General features: G+C 40.2%; 1 protein-coding gene across 13 annotated transcripts in view; it reads left to right on the forward strand.

Annotated features, from left to right (window-relative positions):
• The window catches only part of mef2cb (myocyte enhancer factor 2cb), an 80,123-nt gene that overhangs the window by 39,111 nt on the left and 21,336 nt on the right, over positions 1 to 19,676 (forward strand). For all 13 annotated transcript variants that reach the window (XM_055048778.1, XM_055048781.1, XM_055048791.1 and 10 more), the window contains one exon: positions 7,870 to 8,073. In XM_055048778.1, coding sequence (XP_054904753.1) covers positions 7,870 to 8,073 — 204 coding nt within the window. The remainder of the gene's footprint in view (positions 1 to 7,869; positions 8,074 to 19,676) is intronic.

A 19,676-nucleotide genomic window follows, 5' to 3' on the forward strand; every position in this document is an offset into this window, starting at 1 on the left:
GCTACATTTACTGGCTTTGTGTACCCTGAATTCACAAACACACGCTTTCATTTACATGCAAACATCGACAACACATCTTTTTCTGTCTAGCCCGACATGGGGATCAACTAATTTACTGCAATTGGCTCTAATTAGTGTTACCTCTCCAGCCAGTGCACTCAGTGGGCTTAATTTAGGATGACTTGTTTGCGTGAATGCGTGTGCGTGTGTGTGTGTATGTGTGTGTCTTTGTTTGTCCTTGTGTGGGACATGTGGTATCCAAAGGGAAGGGACCCAGAGGCCAAAGGTTAAACATGGATCAGGTCATCAGTGACAGGAAGTAAAACAACTGGATTTCTCAGCTCCCTCAAAATAAGTCGCTCACACTTAGCTGGGGAGGAGAATTAAAAAAAAAAAAAGAGTATGTTTTTATGTCCTTCTGTGTCTGTTTTCCTCTTTTATACTCTACTCCTCGCTAAGTTAACTGCAGCAGCAAAGACAAAAGAAGGGATCTTTTTGTTTCAGCCGGCAATGCATTCTTCATTCCCAATCAACAGCGCTGGGGTGAGAAAATGTGTGAGAAAAATTAACAGCAGGAAAATAATGAGGCCCACAGGGTAACTCTTCACCCCTGAACTCCTCCTCCTTTAATTCCCTGTTTCCCACCTTCAGTCGTCTCCCTCTCCTACCACGGCGAGTGGCACTCCTTTGCTGTCATCTGCTCGCCACTACAAGATCTCACCTGAGAGAGGTCCACAAAGATCGTCTCTTTTATATTGTATGTCTGCAAATCATTTTAGTTTGTTTCATTCTTGCACATCAATTACGTTATCCAGCATTATTGGGGGATTTTGATCCGGACGATACAGCTCAACTCAGGCGCCATTGTGTCCGAGGCAGCCCACATTGTTTCCCATTGTTGTTTACAGTTAATAGTGAGTTTGGAATTGCTTCTGTGTTATAATGTATGCACCATAATAAAATATGGCCATACATCGCAGCTGAAAGTAGCATCTGGTTATCTGTGCTACGTTAAATCCTGACTGTGTTTGATCAGCTTTATTTCAATGTCCAAAATACTTTGGCTGGTCAAACCAGAATAATTTTGTGCTGAACAGAAATTCTTTAAAACGTAGTTTAAGACATAAGAATCCTAGTTTTATTTCAAATCATAATATATATATATATATATATATATATATATATATGTCCTCGATTTTGTGAACCTAAAGAGAGGTCTAACCCACCATGTAGAAAAAATAAATCTGTATGTTTAACAGTAATAAACACTACAACTGACAGGACATTTGTGAACTATAAAGTGATTTAAAACTGTTGGTTTGATGTGAAGTTGCCAGAAATCAGTGAAAACAGCAATTTGTACTTTTTGGACTTAGGTTGTTTTTATGCACACATCAGAAAAAAAAAACATCAAGTTTGCTTCCTTTTCTGGTCAAAAAAGCAGATTCATTAAATCTTCTGAGCACATTTTCATTCATGGGATTTTCATTGTGTTGTCTAAAAGTTTAAATAAAAAAAGAGTTCCTCAATTTTTGTAGAAACTAAAAATTCAATCATTTTCTTTTCTCAATCCGATTAGTTCTTTCTTTTTAATTTGCTTAAATATTGAAAATTTAACTTTGTTGGAGCAATAAAACGACTAATGTGTAAAGTGTGGAAGTCAACTTTAGGATAAATTTATATTATCTTGAACTAATTGAAATAAAGTGAATAAAATGAACCGTGCCATGCAGAAGTGTCAGCCTTCTTTCTGCTCTGAAAGTTGACCTCACTCAGACAAACAGCAGTAAAGTTATTTCTGTCATTCCAACCACTAACTTGGACCCAAAGATGCAACTTCCACTTATTTTTAATCATTCTTTTGTAACTGTAGTTTTCCAGCATAAACAGGAACATGCAGAAGGGCATTGCGAAGGAAACATCTTCGATGAAACCAAATTACCGGTTAAAACTATTTGAACTGGTGTGCAATTTACGACCTCCAGCTTAAACTGGCCAAATTAAATTTTTATCATTTTTTTTCTGGTTAACAGTTGGACTCTTCTTTCTTTTTAGATACTGAATCAAACACTCTTAGGAGGCTCCTGCCCTCAGTTCATATGGTACAAAGAAAGCACACACGAGGATGATAAGTGTGGTTTTGAAGAGAAAAAGGAGCATAGAATATATTAGAGGTGGGACAAAACCTCTTTTGTCATAATGCCTCTCTTAACAGCTTCTCTAGCTGTGATGCAGAGTTCAGGCCAAGGTCCCCGACTCCTCTTATTCCTTTTGCGTAAGTCCCTGGTTTCCTGCTCTACTGTGACAATAGGATAAGTGTTTGTCTTGAGACAAATTCTTCATAGGTGACTGACATGTCTGTGTTTGTGTGTGTGTGTGTGTGTGTGTGAGAGAGAGAGAGAGTTTGTTTTGTGTGTCTGTCTTCATATGGCCCTGTTTGGTTTATTAACCAGCAGTTTTTGGGTGCCTGTCCATCCACTCCTCGTCTTCCTTCACCTCCTCCTCCCCCAGGGAAGAAGGCAGGAGGTGGGAAGCAGAAGCGAAGCCATTGTGAAGGGGAAGCCACTGGCCTCTTCCTGTTATGAGAGGAAATGCATACAAATGTGCTTCCTGTGCATCCACCCCCACTTTTTATGCTTGTCCCTCCTGTCTTTTTCTCACTCTTTTGTGGTGCAGAATCACAATATATCCCTCTTTTTCTTTGATTTTTTAAGTCTTCCTGGAAAAAGTGACCTGGTCCTTAAGGTAAAACAGGGAATTTTTCATCACTAAATACTATTAGATCGGTTGATCCATGTCCATTCTCACAATATCTCTTAATAATTGTAGATGTCAAAAAAATAATTGGAAAAAAAAATAGCATAAGCGGGAGGTGACAGCAGGTAAAGGTAACATGGTTCAATGATTACCAAGTCGTGTTTGTGAGTCTGTGTGTGTGTGAATGACTTTGCGTGGGCATGTGTGTTAAACTGCATATGTCGCAATCTCCCCTGGGAAGAAAGCTGAGGAGGAGGATATGGGTGAACAAATAAATTGTGTACTTCTTTAAGGTTGTGCAAAATAATTTCCACCGTATATTACGGATCAGTTTTGGAACGTCAGAGGATTAGATATAAGAAAACACACTAAATAAGAGTATTTGATGTTTAGTCTACACAAATCTCTGATTAATACTTGTTGCACATACAAAAATACATATTTAATTAAATATTCCATAAAGACCGTTCTCTTATGAGCCATTAGCTCAACACTTTTGCTCATGGGGATGTAAAAAGCTTTGATAACTTGTAATGTTTTGTGTATGTGACGAAAGTCACCACGCCCCATTCACAGTGTGCTGTGAATAGAAACAATTAGGTTTACACTCACACTTAGTCCAGTTTCCCACCAACCAAAGCACTTTCATAACAGACTCCCCGACGATAATAAAGTGTTGTGTCTAATAGTATTGATGAGCCGAGGACAAAAGGTTGTGACCACATACGGGTTGTTTCCACCCGGGAATGTTTTTTATTCTGTCATCTGGGTTTATTATTATTTCTATCACTGAAAACGTGTCAAATCACAGTAAATATAAAGTGCACCTACCTCTGTATGTCTCTACCAGCTGCTGAAGAAACGGGTCAGAGCAACAGTTTACAACAGCGGCTTGGGGTACTGATGTGTTCTTGAATTTCCAAATAAAAAAATTCTCTCGTAGCCATGGAAGACAAAAAAGGTCACATGAGGCAACAAATGTTGGAAAGTGTCCTCAAGCCATAACAGCAAAGATCAGAACATAAAAACTCTATTGATGAGATTCATCACAAATTAGCACATCCCACATTAAGTATTTAACCAACCACTTGTCATCTCGGCAACATTCATATACATGCCAACGAGTTTTATTTTTAAATTGTGTGTTGAAATCAAACCACCGGGTGTGTTTACGGATGTGCGCGGATGGGATTTTTGTTATATATGTGTGTTGGAGGTAGCAGCTTGTATGTGTCAGGTTGAGATATGTGGGTGTGGTGTGATATTTATGTGGCTGTTATTGTTTGGTCAGTTTAGGCTTTTCATTATCACACTCGTTCTCTTTCCCCGGCTCTGTTAAAGTCAGCGTACGTGTGAATTATGATATGTGGGAAAAGCATGCATGCAGTTCTGCATTCAAGATTAGAGACTCAATTTGATTTGATTCTTCCCTTCTCTGAGCTGTTAAAAATGACATGATGATAAGTGAGAGGTTTAAAATATGTCTTCCGCAAACGTTTTGTACAACTACTGATGAGAAAAGCCAGGTGGCACTTAAAATTTGCTCTTTCCCTACAAGAAAACAAAATGTCACTTTATGCTTACACTTGTTTATGAAGCTAAGTTTGTCTGATTTTTAACCATAAAACTTAATGAGATTTATAACAAATTTTAAACTGTATTTGATCAACTTAATTACTTTTGACACTTTGATAGATAAGGTACCTTTCTTTGCACAGAAGTAAAGCAAATTGAATGAACCCAACTTAAAGTGCAACAGTATGATACTGTGCTATCCAAGCAAGTAAACGTAAAAATAAAAAAATAAAAAACTGTCCAACAATTTGAAGTTAAATATTATATTACATGCATTAAGTTAGCTCCCTAGAGTTTTTTTTTTTTTATCTCTTTCAATATTACCTTTCTTTAATTATATTTTTCTTTGTTTGCAATGTGCAAAGTACGGGCATACTTTAATGTGACAAAGTGTAGATGTAGAATATGAAGTTTAAGGATTCAGTCACAAAAAATAACTTCAGTGGAATTATTTTATTTCTTTAAAACTTCTAGAATCTACCCATGTATTTTTTGTATTTTTGTAATAACTAACTAATGTTTGTATACCCAAAGGTTATAAAAACATCCCAGTTTAATTAAAAACTAGCTTTAGCTTAGTTTGACTTGACACAACTGGATACAAAATTTTTCAATAAAAATACATTTCTGAGGATGTTTGTCCAAGTAGATTTTTGCTGAGAGATTATAATAACCTTAGCTTTCTCCCTTTCTGTTTTGATATGCCATGTTGATCAATCATCATATAGCAAGTTCCCTTAATCTTGTGAGATGTTCTGTTTAATAAAAATAGTTTACTGTGAACTTTGTAAAAACTAATTACAAGATTTAAAGCAGCATCCCATAGCACTATCAGTTGAATCTCAGCTAAACATGCCCTAAAAATAAAGTGAAGACTGTATCTGGATTGAGCATGGACATAGATCTAGTTTGAGATTTCACTTGCGTAACTGTTGCTCAGATTACACGTCTCCAGAATTATGTCGATGAATAAGTTGCCAGCCCCAGTAGGAACAGTGTAAGCAAGCATGTCAATTTTGTTTTGAGGCTAGGTCCTCTTGGCCTTTCGGATTGTGCGACATGGCAGCTGTTGAAACTTTAATGGCGCCAGTAGAGTAAGTGACAGAGTGAACAGTTGATAATGGAGCTATGATAGTTGTGTCCTACATCTGCCCCTTGTTTTGAAACACCAGTGGAAGACAACACTCTACATGCCATGTACCCCAACAGCTTGTTTTGACCTTATGTTCTGCAAGACTTGTCGTCTTATTGACGCGCTCATGCACAGTTTGCAATGCAATTCAGCCCCTGAAAGTCTCCCAGGCCCCTCTGGGAGAGTTTAGGTTTCAGCTGTGGATGATGCAAGTTATAGTGGATATGACAATTAATCACATTGTCTGAAATTGTGAGTTAATCTAAAGCCATGAGAATAAGGTTTGTATTTTTCACATTTTGTCATGACTGTAAATGTCAGCATGGTATTTAGAGCACAGGGGAGCATTTTCTCCCCGTGTCATCACTGAATCAGACGAGTGTTCTGAGGTACGTGACCTGACGCTGCTCACACAAGTTTGTCAGGAGCTGGATCGCTCTCCGAGTCTGCGGTTTCAACCTGTTGCCTGACAGCATTCTCAGCATGATGCTCTGGCATCTCGGGGAGAACCTTGGACGCAAAGGGGGTCCAGAAATATCAGGATTATACCCACTCTTAGTGGAAAGAAAGAGCGAGAGAAACAGAGAGGGAAGGAAAAGAAAACAGGATGGAGTGAGAGGAAGATTTTGATATTGAGTTTCATTTGTGCTTCTTGGGAGATATTGTTTCAGGAAATTCAAAATTGTCAATATCTTTTCAAGCTTGTCTCATTTTACAGTTATAAAGACAAACTGTAAACGGCGGTGCATTACAGACAAACTTCAGAAACCCATTCATGGCGCAGATTCACCACAAACAGAGACCTTTTCTTTAAAGGCTTGAAAGGGTCTTTATCCTCACAGTGATTGGCTCTTTATTGTATTCAGAGCATGTATTCATTCGCTGTTTATTTTGTATTTTTTGGCCCACTTAAAAGTCAGAAGAAAATAGGCAAACACGCAGTTAATCAACAAACTCAGATGGTTAGTTACCAGATGGGCACGGCTCTGGCAGTATTTTCCTCGCTGTAAAAAAGCTTTGTCAAGACGGATCTCCAGTGTAATTAATACACACACGGTCGCATAGGAAAATAAAAAAGAAACTCCAATAACAACAAGCAGCGTTGCTCAGGGAAGCTGGCAGTGGCATTTTCTTTTTTTTTTTCCCTCCTCCCCGTACCACTAAAGAGCTGGCACACATGGTTTGGAAAAGAAAGCAGGTGCAGCTCACTGGAATTAACTCACTTTCACTGCTCTAGTTTTGATCCAAACAATAGGTGGAATAGAGGCTGTTCTATTTTCACAATGTGGCCACTTTGTATGCCTTTGTAGCAAAGGCTACTAATCTTAAGAGCTCACACAGACATACACAGATGTGGCTGCATACCCACATAAAGAGACAGAGACAGGAGGAGGGGAGGCTGTGTTGCATGAGATAATTCGTGTTGTTTATCTTGAGTAGATTACCACTTTTGTACCATATGCAAACGTCTCTAAGCAGACAATATTTTTCTGAATAGAAAGCTCATTCTGTCAGGCTAGTTGTCTCATACAACAACTTGCACGAGGGTTTGCCATTGAAGAGTTTAACATTTTGTCACGTTTCAACCACACCCTTCAATTTTCTTCGTTAGAATTGTATCTGAAATACTGGGGAAAAAATATATATATAGCTTTAAAACTTTTTACAATTAAAAATCTTTTCTACATATGTGCTACAAACTGACAGAGTTGTCAGGTGTATAAATCCGATATCCCCAAAAAAAAAAAAACAATCAAAATTTGCACTTTGCATGAAAAATGTCTGTCACAAAAGAAATGGACATATGAAAAGGTGAAACAATGGAATTAATATTTTGGTAAGGCATTTAGAAAATTTGGTTCACTGTGGCGCATCAATGACTAAAATAGTTAGAAAAGCTTTTTTTTTTTTATTTCTACCAGACAATTTGTTGCCGAGGGAAACTTTAACTCACCATATGTTCCACAATAAACCTCTGTGATCTTTGATGTACAAGCAATAAGTGATCCTCTTTACCGTTATCTGACTGAGACAGAGTATTTTCAGTTCCTCCTTTTTTCTCTTTTTTTTCCTGGCATGGTGGATGAACTGTTACAGTCAGGGTATGTTGAACCCTCAGCGGACTTCTCTTTGACTTTAGTGATGTTTCCCTAAGAGCGATAGTTTTTGAAGAAGAGATGTTCTAATGTCATTTTTCAGGGTCACTTCCTATTTACAGTAGGATTGATACGTATTATGTGATTGTTTTTTCTATGTAAAAATAAAGACGCTAAATACATTTGATTCTCATTTCTTTAATTTCTATTTTTCTTGTGTGCATTTCTTTAAATCTTCGCACCTTCTTGGCTTGAATCGGCTTTCTTTTAGTCTCGCTAATTTTGTTTTCCCTCTTCTCTCTCACCCAGGTGACATTTACAAAGCGAAAGTTTGGCCTGATGAAGAAGGCATATGAGCTGAGCGTGCTGTGTGACTGCGAGATTGCCCTGATCATCTTCAACAGCACTAACAAGCTGTTCCAGTATGCCAGCACAGACATGGACAAGGTCCTCCTTAAATACACTGAGTACAACGAGCCCCACGAGAGCAGAACCAACTCTGATATTGTGGAGGTATGTTACAAGAAAGCACATACACATTCACATACACGCAAACACATTCCCTGACATGCAAGTTCACGGAAACGCACAAGCAGACAGATGGTAACTGCGCTTGTGACTCATTCAGCAACCCTTACTTCTCTCTTTTAGACTTCACACCTAACAGAGTGCAAGAAATAATTGCTCCCATAGCTTGTTGGTCTTCCCCAAGGGGCTTGGGAGCAATATCAATCATTCTTTTTTCAGAAAAGGCATTTTAAGCTCCGCAATATGTCATTAATTTCAAGAAAATATTTTTCTTTAAATGGCCTCCTCTTACTGTTTAAGCTTCCCTGCAAACAAGAGGTTGTCTGTTATTGATCTGGACTTCTCAGCCTGTCCCCTGTGGTGTATAATCACTGCACCCTGCCCTTGGTGTCTTGTCAGCATTGATGTGCCTCTAAGAGGAGGATGTTGATCTGGCTTCTTCTGGACACTTGTCACCGAAGTGGCTCAAAGCAACATTAAACAGAACTGTTGGCCGAGGGACTAAAATGCAGGTGGATCAAGCAGGAAATGACGTTGTCAGTCTCCTGAAGCTTTAAGCTCCCAACGTGGAACTGTTATGCAACAAATGCTTCTGGACCTGGTGGGCAAAATGAATACACACATAGTTCATCTCCTTCTGCCTTGCAGTGCCATGATCTAATGGAGTAGGCACATAAAGTTACCTCTTCATTGTAAAATTAAAGATAGTTACAGACATGTGCAATTTTGCTTTATTTTTCTTGTTATCCAAGCAAAATTTTGACTTTTGTTGAATCAATTTTATGAATCCTGATTTTTCCCTTGTGGTGGAGGAATTTTGGAAGCTATGTGGCTGTTTTATATTAATAACATATATAGCAGCATAATGCTATGTTCATAATTCATGTGCAACACATGCATACTTATCTAAATCTGTTTTTTTTTAAGACAAGCACTTAAAAAACACAGAACACATCAAAGGGATCATAGATATTTGTGTTTTGTAACGAATGAATATCACACATGGTCCAGTGGCTCAATCCAGATGGCTACGTGATCAAAAAGCATGGGACATATTTTTCTTCTCATATAGCTGCTGCTAGGCTTATTGCCCAGTTAGTAAGTGACAAACATGTTGTTTGCTGTTACAGAATACGAAAATTAATCAGTTTATGTATGTGAACAAAAGTACTTTGGCACTGAAGATTTTTGGTCTTATGCTAATACCATTCATCATGTGATCAGGCGTTGTCATGTTTAAAATCTAAAACCAGCATCAACAAACATGTTGCAATACAGTTACTGATTTCAGTAGCCCATTGTTTCATAGCCATTTCCATTTGGTAGAGTCAAATGTGAAGAGTGTTGATGCAGTTCCTACATTAAGCACTCAACATATGACAAACCTCAATGATGAAAACAAAGGGAATGAACACGGTGCATTATCATGGACTGTACTGAAAAGCATGACAATTTATTCGCTTTTGTAGGACATGCTTTATTGCCTGCCTATAATTCATACTCGCAAGCTCTTTTGAAATTTTAATCTGCTTAGGGCTTTATGCATTCTATGAATCACACTAATCAATTTAGGATATACTTTTAAAAAGCTAGAGTCCATTTGAGCAGTAGTGATTTTAATGCACCCAGCTCTTCGCTGCCGGTGTATAAAGCTGCCCCTCCTGAACCCATGAACAGAGCTGTCACATGTTTCAGCAAGTGCCTGTGACGAGAGTTCTTTGTAGCTCTTCCCTCAACTGTGTCTCCATTAGGGAGCACAGGATGGCTAACGTGTAAACAGCCGTGTCAGGGGAAAGACGCTAAAGAGCCTAGTGGGGGGAGAGCGCTACGGAGCACTACCTACAATTTGATCCCCAGAGGACTGTGTGCTTTTTGAGCAACTCACTGCGGGAGAAATCGATCTGAAGAGGCCTCCAGCCTGAGCTGCGCTGAGCTAAAGGGATTGGCCACAGGGCAGACACTAGCACGTTTATTGTGGTTGGGGGGGAGGGAGAGGGGGGCTGAGCAAGGGTCAAGATTTTTCCCTGGAAGCTGTTTGCGATGCTGTTTAGCAACGTCACAGATGTGGGACGTGGGAGGCTTGTTGAGTTTGCAGGGAGGAAAGAGCAAAGCAGACTTCCTGTTGAGATGAATGGACGATGAGGAGGAGTTCAAGAACAAAATGATTCAGAGCTGTATAATAACTCACGTTCCCTCGTAAGAATATGTGTCCTTTCTTACGTGGAAAGAAAGGACACTGGTCTTGTCTTCAGCAGCGCGCTGAACCACATGCATCATTCTCCCTGTATTACTGCTGCGCCTGAAGTTGTAGTGGGAGGAGAGGCAGAGGTAGGGGAACGGAGCTCACAGTGTGGGCGGCTGGCATGGAGACCTGCTACATTAGCAATAAAGCTCTATGTAATTAGCATGTCTTTGGTTGATAATTAGCGTTGTTGAGAGAGTGGCACTAAGAACGTTGCGCTGCCTCTCTAGCAACAGAATGTTTACAAGAGGCTCGAGGGCTGACTTCTCTTCCTCCTTTTATTCTTTTTATTTTGAGTTCAGTTTTGTATTGAGCATACATCTTCACAAGGTGTGTTTTTATGGCTTTATTCTAAGGGTCGACAAATACACATATATGTTTGAAACCAATGGCGGGTTTGGAAAGGAAGACAAAAAAATAAATAAACAGGACAAACTGTCTTGCTGACTCATTTTGAAAACATTTCATCTTGAAGAAAACTTACATCGCTGCTTGTGGAAGAAACAACTAACTGACCAAAGAACAGTTGTGAATTTTAAAATTGGATGTTTTGCTCGCCCACAAAGGTTATTTTTTTGATGGGAGTGTCTTTCATATTTAAACAGACAAAAAAGTCCAAATTACCATGATATTATGATACACTTTTTCCAAATGTCTTAGTTTTCGCAAAGCTTTAAAGTGGCGTTACTGTTTATGTTCTAGGCACAGGACCATTTCATCGCACAATCAAATAACTGTTACTTACAGATGTCATAAAAATTTTGTATCTATATCAAACATAACTTAAAAGAAATTTGACTTTGCAGTCCGATGCCTTGAAATTGGCCTGTGTCTCTTTAAGAAGCTCCTGTTCTTTCCAACACTCTTTTCCAACGTGACATTGACAGCCACTCCTAAGAGCATTGGACTGAGAAGTAGTTTGTATGATAACCTCAGCAGTTGCACAGTTCCAAGATGTGTTTGCTAATTGCTACTGACACTAGTCTGGAGGAGCTGAGTCGGGAAATTCTCCCTCAGCTGGAAACTGCACCTGTGGAAATAGGTGACGCTTTGTATGATCAAGTGCTTAGGCACCCCAGAATATATGCCATGGGAGATTCAAGGATTTCTCAAGCATAAATGAAAGAATCAAAGCAATACTTAAGGTATGTTTTTGATGAGACAATAACATTACAACATGACAAAGCTCAAAAATGTTGATTTTACATAATAAAATCAACATTTAAAACATTTAAAATATGGTTGTTTGGAGAAAGAGGGGAGCACCTTGGGTGCAACTCTGGCATTCTCGATTCTCCTCGGAAATTGGAAAGGAAGTCACAAGTATATACATATTTAAAAAAAAACAGTTTGAAAGGTTTTACTGCAATTTTAAACAAACTCAGATGTATATTTTAATAAATCTGTTTGATTATTTTATTTTTTTACCATGACATTCTAACTCCCTGATACTCCTCTTGTGACTGTACTAAACTTTTCAATGCACAGCTATCACGCCTTAGCTAAACAAGAGGGGAGGTCCTCCTAATTAACGATAAGTGTTCAAAGAGACATCTGAGCTCGTCTCGGCTCTCACAGCTTGATAAAAGCAAATACAGACACTGATCCATCATCTCTGGATGTCGGCGGAGGGTTCAAGTGTGTCCTGCTGGCAGGTCCATGCCTCACTCTGAGTCTGGCTGCAGATAAAACAGATATACACATAGATAGATTTCCCATACTCGCTGTTTGCCAGACTGGCTTCCTGGACATGTGAAGAGCATTAGAGCTGTACTTGGAAAAGATGAGATAAAAGTGCCATTTCTCTTTTTTTTAGTCTTATGTTATTAACACTTAAGAACAATCACTCTTCCCATCGTTATTGGCGATTTATTTTTCTGGGGGAAAAGGGGATGTTTGGGAGGGGGTGGGAGTAATTGCCATAGCACAATAAAAAAGTCCTTTCTGTTTCCTCTACTGATGATTTCTGCCATAGCCCAAACCAAAGCAGAGTTGGCTGGATCATGCTGAGATTGAAAGACCACCAAATCCAACAATTCTGATGGGGTTTGCCAAATCCCTGCACCACAATGTGCTTGTCCTTCCTACTGCTGAAACAAAGAATGCAGGTTTGTGATGCAACGAAAGGGTTAGTTCCTGTTGTGGTAAATGGGGCCATGTGTCCTCAATGCTGGGAAAACAACCTCATTGGATGTAATGCTGGTATCAGTTGTATTCAGCTGTACAGTGTGAGCCATTGTCCTCTTAGTGTGTTGGAGATTGTGCATTTGACTGCATGTTTGCTACATGGATACCTTACGCTGAGCGCTGTGGTGACCTCCAACAGAACCTGCACACTCCTGTGTCAGTGCTGAAGTATCACATGGAGCAGCACATGGAGCTTGGAACTTAGGTGACCTGCCGGCCAGAGGAGGGCCACTGGCCAATCCCATTCCCAGCAGATTTACCTAATCTGAAAGTTCAGATCACCCTGTAATCTTAAACAGCAGCAGCACGAATTTGACTCCCGCACCCTAACCTCAGCTTTTTTTTTCCCTCACATTTTTTTCTGCCTACATTTTCTCTAAGAAGGAACTACTGAATAAGGGATGGAAATGGAAAGGGACAGAGGGATAGATGAGTGCTAGAAGAGAAGGAGGGAGGGAAAGAGGGATGGAGGGAGAAAGGCTGGTAATTATTTCCAAAGGTCATTCTGTTAATGACTACCTGCTTGGCTAATGAGATTCAGCAAAGCTCCCTCACCATGTTTCACCCTGCGTATGTTTCACCCGTGTACCAAGACGTGTGAGAAGCACAGGTGTGATTTCATCCCAGTGACAGTCCACCGGAGAAGGGGGAAGAGTGTGAGGAAGGGGGCGGTGCTGTGGGAGAGTGCAAATGAAGAAACATAAAGAGAAAGCCCATCAAGCCAGGTATTTCTAGGAGACAGCGCATCTACACCGGCTCAGTTCACATTGCAACAGGCGGTGGTTTTTTAACGCTTTCAAAATAGAACAAAGTCTCATTTGGATCGACTCGATAACCTCAAAAATGTCTTTTTTGTTAATTCTGTCCCCTTTTCTCTATTTTCTCATAAAATTCCTGCAAGTCAACACGACATGTGATCTCCTCATCTGAGCTGCCAGTGTGCTCGTGTTCTGCCGCACTCTTGTGAAAATATTTTCCAGCGTGTATGCTATTCTGTGTGCTTATTTAGTTTCTAAACAGCGTGGAGAACATTAGCCTTGGGGAGTTTTCTGTGTTGATCGGCTTCACTGAATGGCTGCTTCTCATGGCTCTCAAAGACTGTATAATTACTTGGACTTGAATGTAATTTATCCTCCATTACTTTTACATGTGTCAGCATCCAAAAGAAACAGCGGGGGTCATATCATATCTTCAGTCCTTTTCAGTTGTCCACTGTAATTTTGTGTGCAGCCATTCTGCGGTTTCAGAATAGGGCACATGTGGCGTAACATGGGGTGGAGGTGAAGGGTGGGGCTGTCCCGGCATTCACAGTGCCTCAGTGTTTACTAGCAATCGACAACACGGCTTGTTTTTGCTGGTGAGACGAGGATTAAGAGCTGAAGCTGCTTTGACGAACTAAGTAAATTAACCTTGTGGCATTGGCAAGCTAAGAGTATCACAGTTTGCTAAAACAAAGATTTGAATGGCAGATTTTGCACATGGCATCACAAAGTGATTAAAACAAGGGGGTAGATAGTCAGTAACTGGTGTATCAGGTTGAATGCATTGCCGTTACGATTCTAGACACATTGGAACTAAGAAAACAGCTCTTAAACTTTTTTAGTCAGCCATCCTGAGTCAGTAGTTTGATAAACCACCTTTTGCTTTAAGTATGTGCACATTTTCTGAGGTAAACCAGTACCATGCACATCTAACGACTGACATTTTCCATTCACTTTTGCAAATTCACTTTTGAAAAATAACTCAGAGTTAATAAGGCTGAACATTGAGCATCTGTAAACTTAATATTTCAAGTTCTCCCACTGATTCGCAATTGATGGGGGAGTTGCGGTTGTTCCATACTTCATTTTTCAAATGAGAAATTGAACAATACCTGGAATATTGCATTACACCCTAGCATTTGTTGAAGTTTCTGCAAACTGAAGTGTTTGTGGTTGGAACATGACAAAATTTGATGAAGATCAAGGTGTACAAATACTTTTTCAAGACTTTCTAAGGTACTGACATTTATCCAAGTTACCCCAAAGCTACAATACACCACAAATTAAATGTTATGAGATTTCACTTTTAAGAACACAGCGTGGAGGTACTGAGTTGTACAACCCTCTCTGTTCCAACTCATTTCAACTTTTAAATAGATTATTTAAATGGAGATTAATTTGTTCCCCTATATGTATGCTTCACAGCCACAGATCTGACAATACGAAATGATATGACCACAAAACTTACCATCCCCAGAACAGCACCACTTTATTTGAAGTATTCTCCTTCTAATAAACGTTTAAAAAGTGGAAGCGGTCTAAAAATAGAATGTGATGAAGCTAAATATAGCTGTCTGTGTTTTGTCAGGAAGGGATAGAAGAATAGAAATTGAGTTGCTTTCATACTCTCCCTCTCTCTCTGTCGCTCGCTCTCTTTCTTTCTTTTTAATTGCCCCCTCCTTGTGTTTCAGGCTGGGTAGGTTGGGGGTGTTTAGGCAGAGGAGTGAGTAAGCAAAGTGTGAGGATATTCATCCCGCCCTCTGTCTCAGCGTCTTTCTCCCTCTCATTCCCCCCTTCACTTTTCAAAGATCAACAGAGAAGATTTGCCCCTCGGCGACCGCATCCAGAAGGCCCTTGGTGTGAGACCTTGTGGTGCCTTGAAACATTTGATCCCCTGAATACATAAGTCTATTATTTGTCTCCAATGTTGCCCTGTCTCTCTCTCTCGTGGTCTCTCTCTCGCATACTTCGCCAAACAGACTGTCCCTGACTGGTTATTTTCCAAAGTCTTCTTGTTACAGAGAAGATTCATTTGTAGAATGCTATTTCAACTTTGTCAGTGCGTTCAAGCATTTGTTAAGATAAAAGTGACAAAAACGGAGGCGTCGGCGTCAGACGTTTACTGAGTTCCTGTTTTATTGCCTGCATGCCTTTTCTGACTTCAGAAAAGTTAAACAAGATGTTAGATAATATATGTGACCTACAGGCTCAGCACTTTTTTCCACATCAGATGCCCGCTGACCAGAAAAGCAGAACCTCAGTCAAGAAATTATACCACTTGGATCTCTGAGAGAGGTGTTTTTTAGGGTCAATACCAAAGCGGAAGTCTGAGGTACTCGCAAAACAACAAAAAGGAGGTTTTAAAAATAGACTGTTTGAAATGTGCCAATATGTGGTCCCTGTGGTGAGGTAGCAGCGCAAAAGGCAGGCCACTTCTGAGGCCACGCTGCCAAAAAGGCAAGGCTTTTCCACTGCACAGCCTAAAACAATTCACGCCAGTCATTAAGATGAAATGATGCCCTGTGCTTTGAAACTATTTATGGAAAATCTTTTTAGAATAATGAAGATCTATTTTTAAAGATGGCATTCCCTGCCCTGCCTTGGAGTACCCTCCTACCCCTTCCCCTTTTCCCTCCCCTCTTTGAGTGTGGAAACTCAAGGTCACAGTATAGAGGTCAGCAGGCCGGTCATTGTTACTTGAGGCCCCCCTCCGGCTTTCTTTTCCTGCTATGTTGCCACGCGATAAGAAACGGAGAGACAAAAGACGCTAAGTGAAGATTAGTGATGCTGGAGGGGACCGCGAAGTAGGAACAAAGAGGAGCTCAAACGTGACTTGAGATCTTCATCCGAAGACAGCTGGAGTTACTCGGCTACACTGTCACTACATATCACTTTTGAGTCTGTACTGTAGAGCTGTATTGATATGATTGTATCACATCTGGAGTAGCATCTCTTGACATAAACTGCTCATATCCCATTACTGCCTACACAAAGTATGTAAATCTACACCTGAGAGGAAAACATACAGTTTTACTCTTGGCCGATGAATTTTCTGCTTCTCATCAGAAGCTCATATAGATTCGTTCTCATTTGAATAGAGAAGTATTTTACAGCTGGAGTGTAGATGGGGATGAAAGATGGCCAGGCTAAGGGTGAACACACAAGTGCCCTCTTTATGCAGTTCCACTGAGCTGGCATTGTGTGTCATAATGTCTATCTGGCTAATTATACAGTGTAGTGACAAGTCTGAATGACCACTTTGTTCCTGAAGCTGGGATGCTGCTGCAGCAAACAGTGTTGGATTCTGACATGTGCTAAGTGTGTGTGTCTTCCATATGGGAAACACTGCACCATCTGGTATTCTGCTGTGTACTGGCTAGCTAAAATTGCGTGCGTGTGTGTGTGTTTGAGCATGCTCATGTTAGTAGCATTTTTAGCATAGACATAGTGTGAGGAAATGTGAATAACCATTCACTTCTCTCACCTCAACAAACATTTTATTTACAACTTTTTTCACTCCATTTTTAGGACAGTCTAAGAGTCCTCTCTACAGACAGAAATAACATGCACTCAGTTGTTAGCTACTAGAAACATCAAAACTCTGCTCAACCATGAGAAAACAATAGCCTTAGATTTCTTATTAAAATATAGCAAGACACAATAAATAGGAACTTTAAAAGGCACAGAACCTCCAAAAGTAGCTAAACCAATAGTGACCTTAACCAGTGACTATTGGGTGCACTGATGAATAATAAAAAAAACACACACACATACAGAGGAACACAGTGTGATTAGGGGTCCCACTTCTCAGACTGGTAACCTACTAAATCAGCGATCTAGCCTGAAATCGCTCATGCAGATACACACACCATGCCGCCGCCATCCATGGGCATGCCCCTCGACATGGTCCTGGCATGTTCAAACTACGCTTCATGAAACTGTGGCCCTCTTCCCTTTGGTCTGCCATCTGCTTCCAATAAACTAAGCCAGTCTGATTCCTCTGATGTTCCCTTTGCTTTGAAAAGCACAGAACCGAATAAGCGAGCCAGAGAGAGAAAGAGTGTGAGGCAGCAAGAGAGAGAGAAAGAGAAATAGAGTAAGTAAGAATAAGACCAAACAGGCCCAAAATGAATGAGAAATATAGGGAATAAAAGCACATCTCCAAGATATTATTACTTCTTCCCTGCTGACGGTAAGGCCACCCTGATTGTGCTTATGGTATGCCGGTGCTGGAATCTCTTAATCCACAACTTTTCCACTTCAGACTTACCTCCATTGCATTTGTAATGGGAAGAGACAGTGTTTCTCTTACTTGCCTCAACCTTACAAACATTAAACCACATTACACCTTTCCAGCATGCTCTCACTGAATGAAGTTTGTCAGATGGCTAAATAAAGCATACTCCTTGTGGTCTTTCAAAACTTTTCCTTGATTTTAATCAAAATTTTATCTTGGGTATATAATATATTTCAGCTGAAATTTACTGTACACTTTCTATTTTTTGCCGTAAAAATAAGTATAGATTATTATTATTTTTTTTTTACCCTGAAGCTTTTTATTAACTTCAGTTACTGCTTGAATTAACTATGTGACATAAACAATGTGACTACATTGTTCGTGTTACAGATAAGGCTTTACACAGTGTATATGTTTATTTAAATTCCTCTAGGACATCACACATTTGCTAAATGATTCATTACTGTATTTCTCAAAACAACAGCTTCACCACTAGGTCTTAATAATGATGAATTTGAAGCATTGGTCATTGGCTAATAGGACCACAACCAATGGACAGAGCCATTGATGTCTTTCCCACATCTGTTCTGTGAAAAATTGCCTAGGTTTAATGCTTTAAATTGAACCTGCCATCAAACCTTTTAATAACTCCATTACTTTGGTAATTTGTTCTTATCCTCTGTCTTGGTTTCGTTTCAAAAGTGACTCCAAGGAACGATCTAACCATTTACCACATGTGAAAAGAGTTTCTATCAATGGGTTGTTTTCCTTACATGTTTTTGCACTGGTGCTGTCAGTCAATGGGTTGAGGACATTGAAAAACATTCACTGGCCTGGCTGTCACCAATAGCCATAAACACAATATTGAACATGTCAGACCCTTCAGCCATTGCCAAGATAACTGCAGAGGGAAAATGGTCTGTACTGGAGCTCTTTCCAAACACAACCCATCAACTAGCCATAGCAGATCAGAAGTAAAGACGTACCCATCAAGCCAGCAGTGTTTTGACTCTGTTCGAGAAATGGTTGAAGTGCAGAAAATGTGAGGATCAGGACGGCGAAGGCGAGACCAAGACAGACTGAGGAGCAGACTGAGACTGAGACATGGGGGCAGAAAGACGGATAGAGGGACAGAGAGGGTGAGCAGGGTGGCAGACTGCCGAGCAGACGGATCCTGGTATGGCGGGAGCTCTGGGCAGGCATCATCTGTCCCTAGCAGACCCCCTGGGGCCACTCAGAATTCACACCCAAATACCCTCCGCTGTTTTGCTTGAGAGCGACACTAAGTTGGCACCCACAACCCAAATTATGAAATTTAGCTCTTTTTCCTGTTATTAAAACATTACAGAACTCAACATGAGGTTGCGAATATGTGTATTTACTGAACAAGCATGCTTCTGATTCTTTCTAGCTCTGGTCACCTTACTCAGTTTTCTCAATGCTGTCCGATGGTTCCTCTTCTACCACCACAGTCTAGGCCAGCTTGGCTGAAGGTGCAAAGCTACAGGATACCACTGAGACGCTGCGTCTCAAGTATGTAGGACACCTTGTCTATGCTGTGCCTGCTTCACACAAGCCCTGTGAGTGGAGTCATAAGGGAGCGTCATGAAGAAGGAGTTTAATTAGGAGCAAGCCTCCAAAGGGGCCATCGAGAAAGACACTGAGCGAAGCAAGAAGAAACAGCTTTTCTGCCATATCACCCTCATTTCTGGTCCCCTATCTTGCACATTTACTGGACTTTGTCCATATAATACAGATCACTGTATTCTTAGACACATTCTGTGGTTTTTGTTTGAAGGATGAAGTCATCATCCTCTCCTACTCACTTCTTACTCACCTTCTTCTCATTTCACACTTTGGTCAAATTTGGTCTTATCGTTCTGTCCTTTTGCGAACGTAGCAGAGAAGGTGTCAAAAGAGGGCAGCTAGGAGGAATACGTAGTGATGCAAATGTATGTATTTGGAAAACAATAAGTTCCCAGGATAGTACTGGAGACTCGTCAGAAATGTCCCTCTTTTCTTCGGCTTGATTCAATTTTGCACTTTTGAAAGTGGATCGAAATATTTTTACAGCACTTTGCAGTTACAATGTCTGCTCACTGGGACTGGTATTACCAAAAACTAGCACTAACGAAACTAATGCTAACCAAAAGCAGAAGCA

This window comes from Poeciliopsis prolifica, unplaced genomic scaffold, assembly GCF_027474105.1.
Source record: "Poeciliopsis prolifica strain line A6 unplaced genomic scaffold, Auburn_PproV2 SCAFFOLD028, whole genome shotgun sequence".
Lineage (NCBI taxonomy): Eukaryota > Metazoa > Chordata > Actinopteri > Cyprinodontiformes > Poeciliidae > Poeciliopsis > Poeciliopsis prolifica.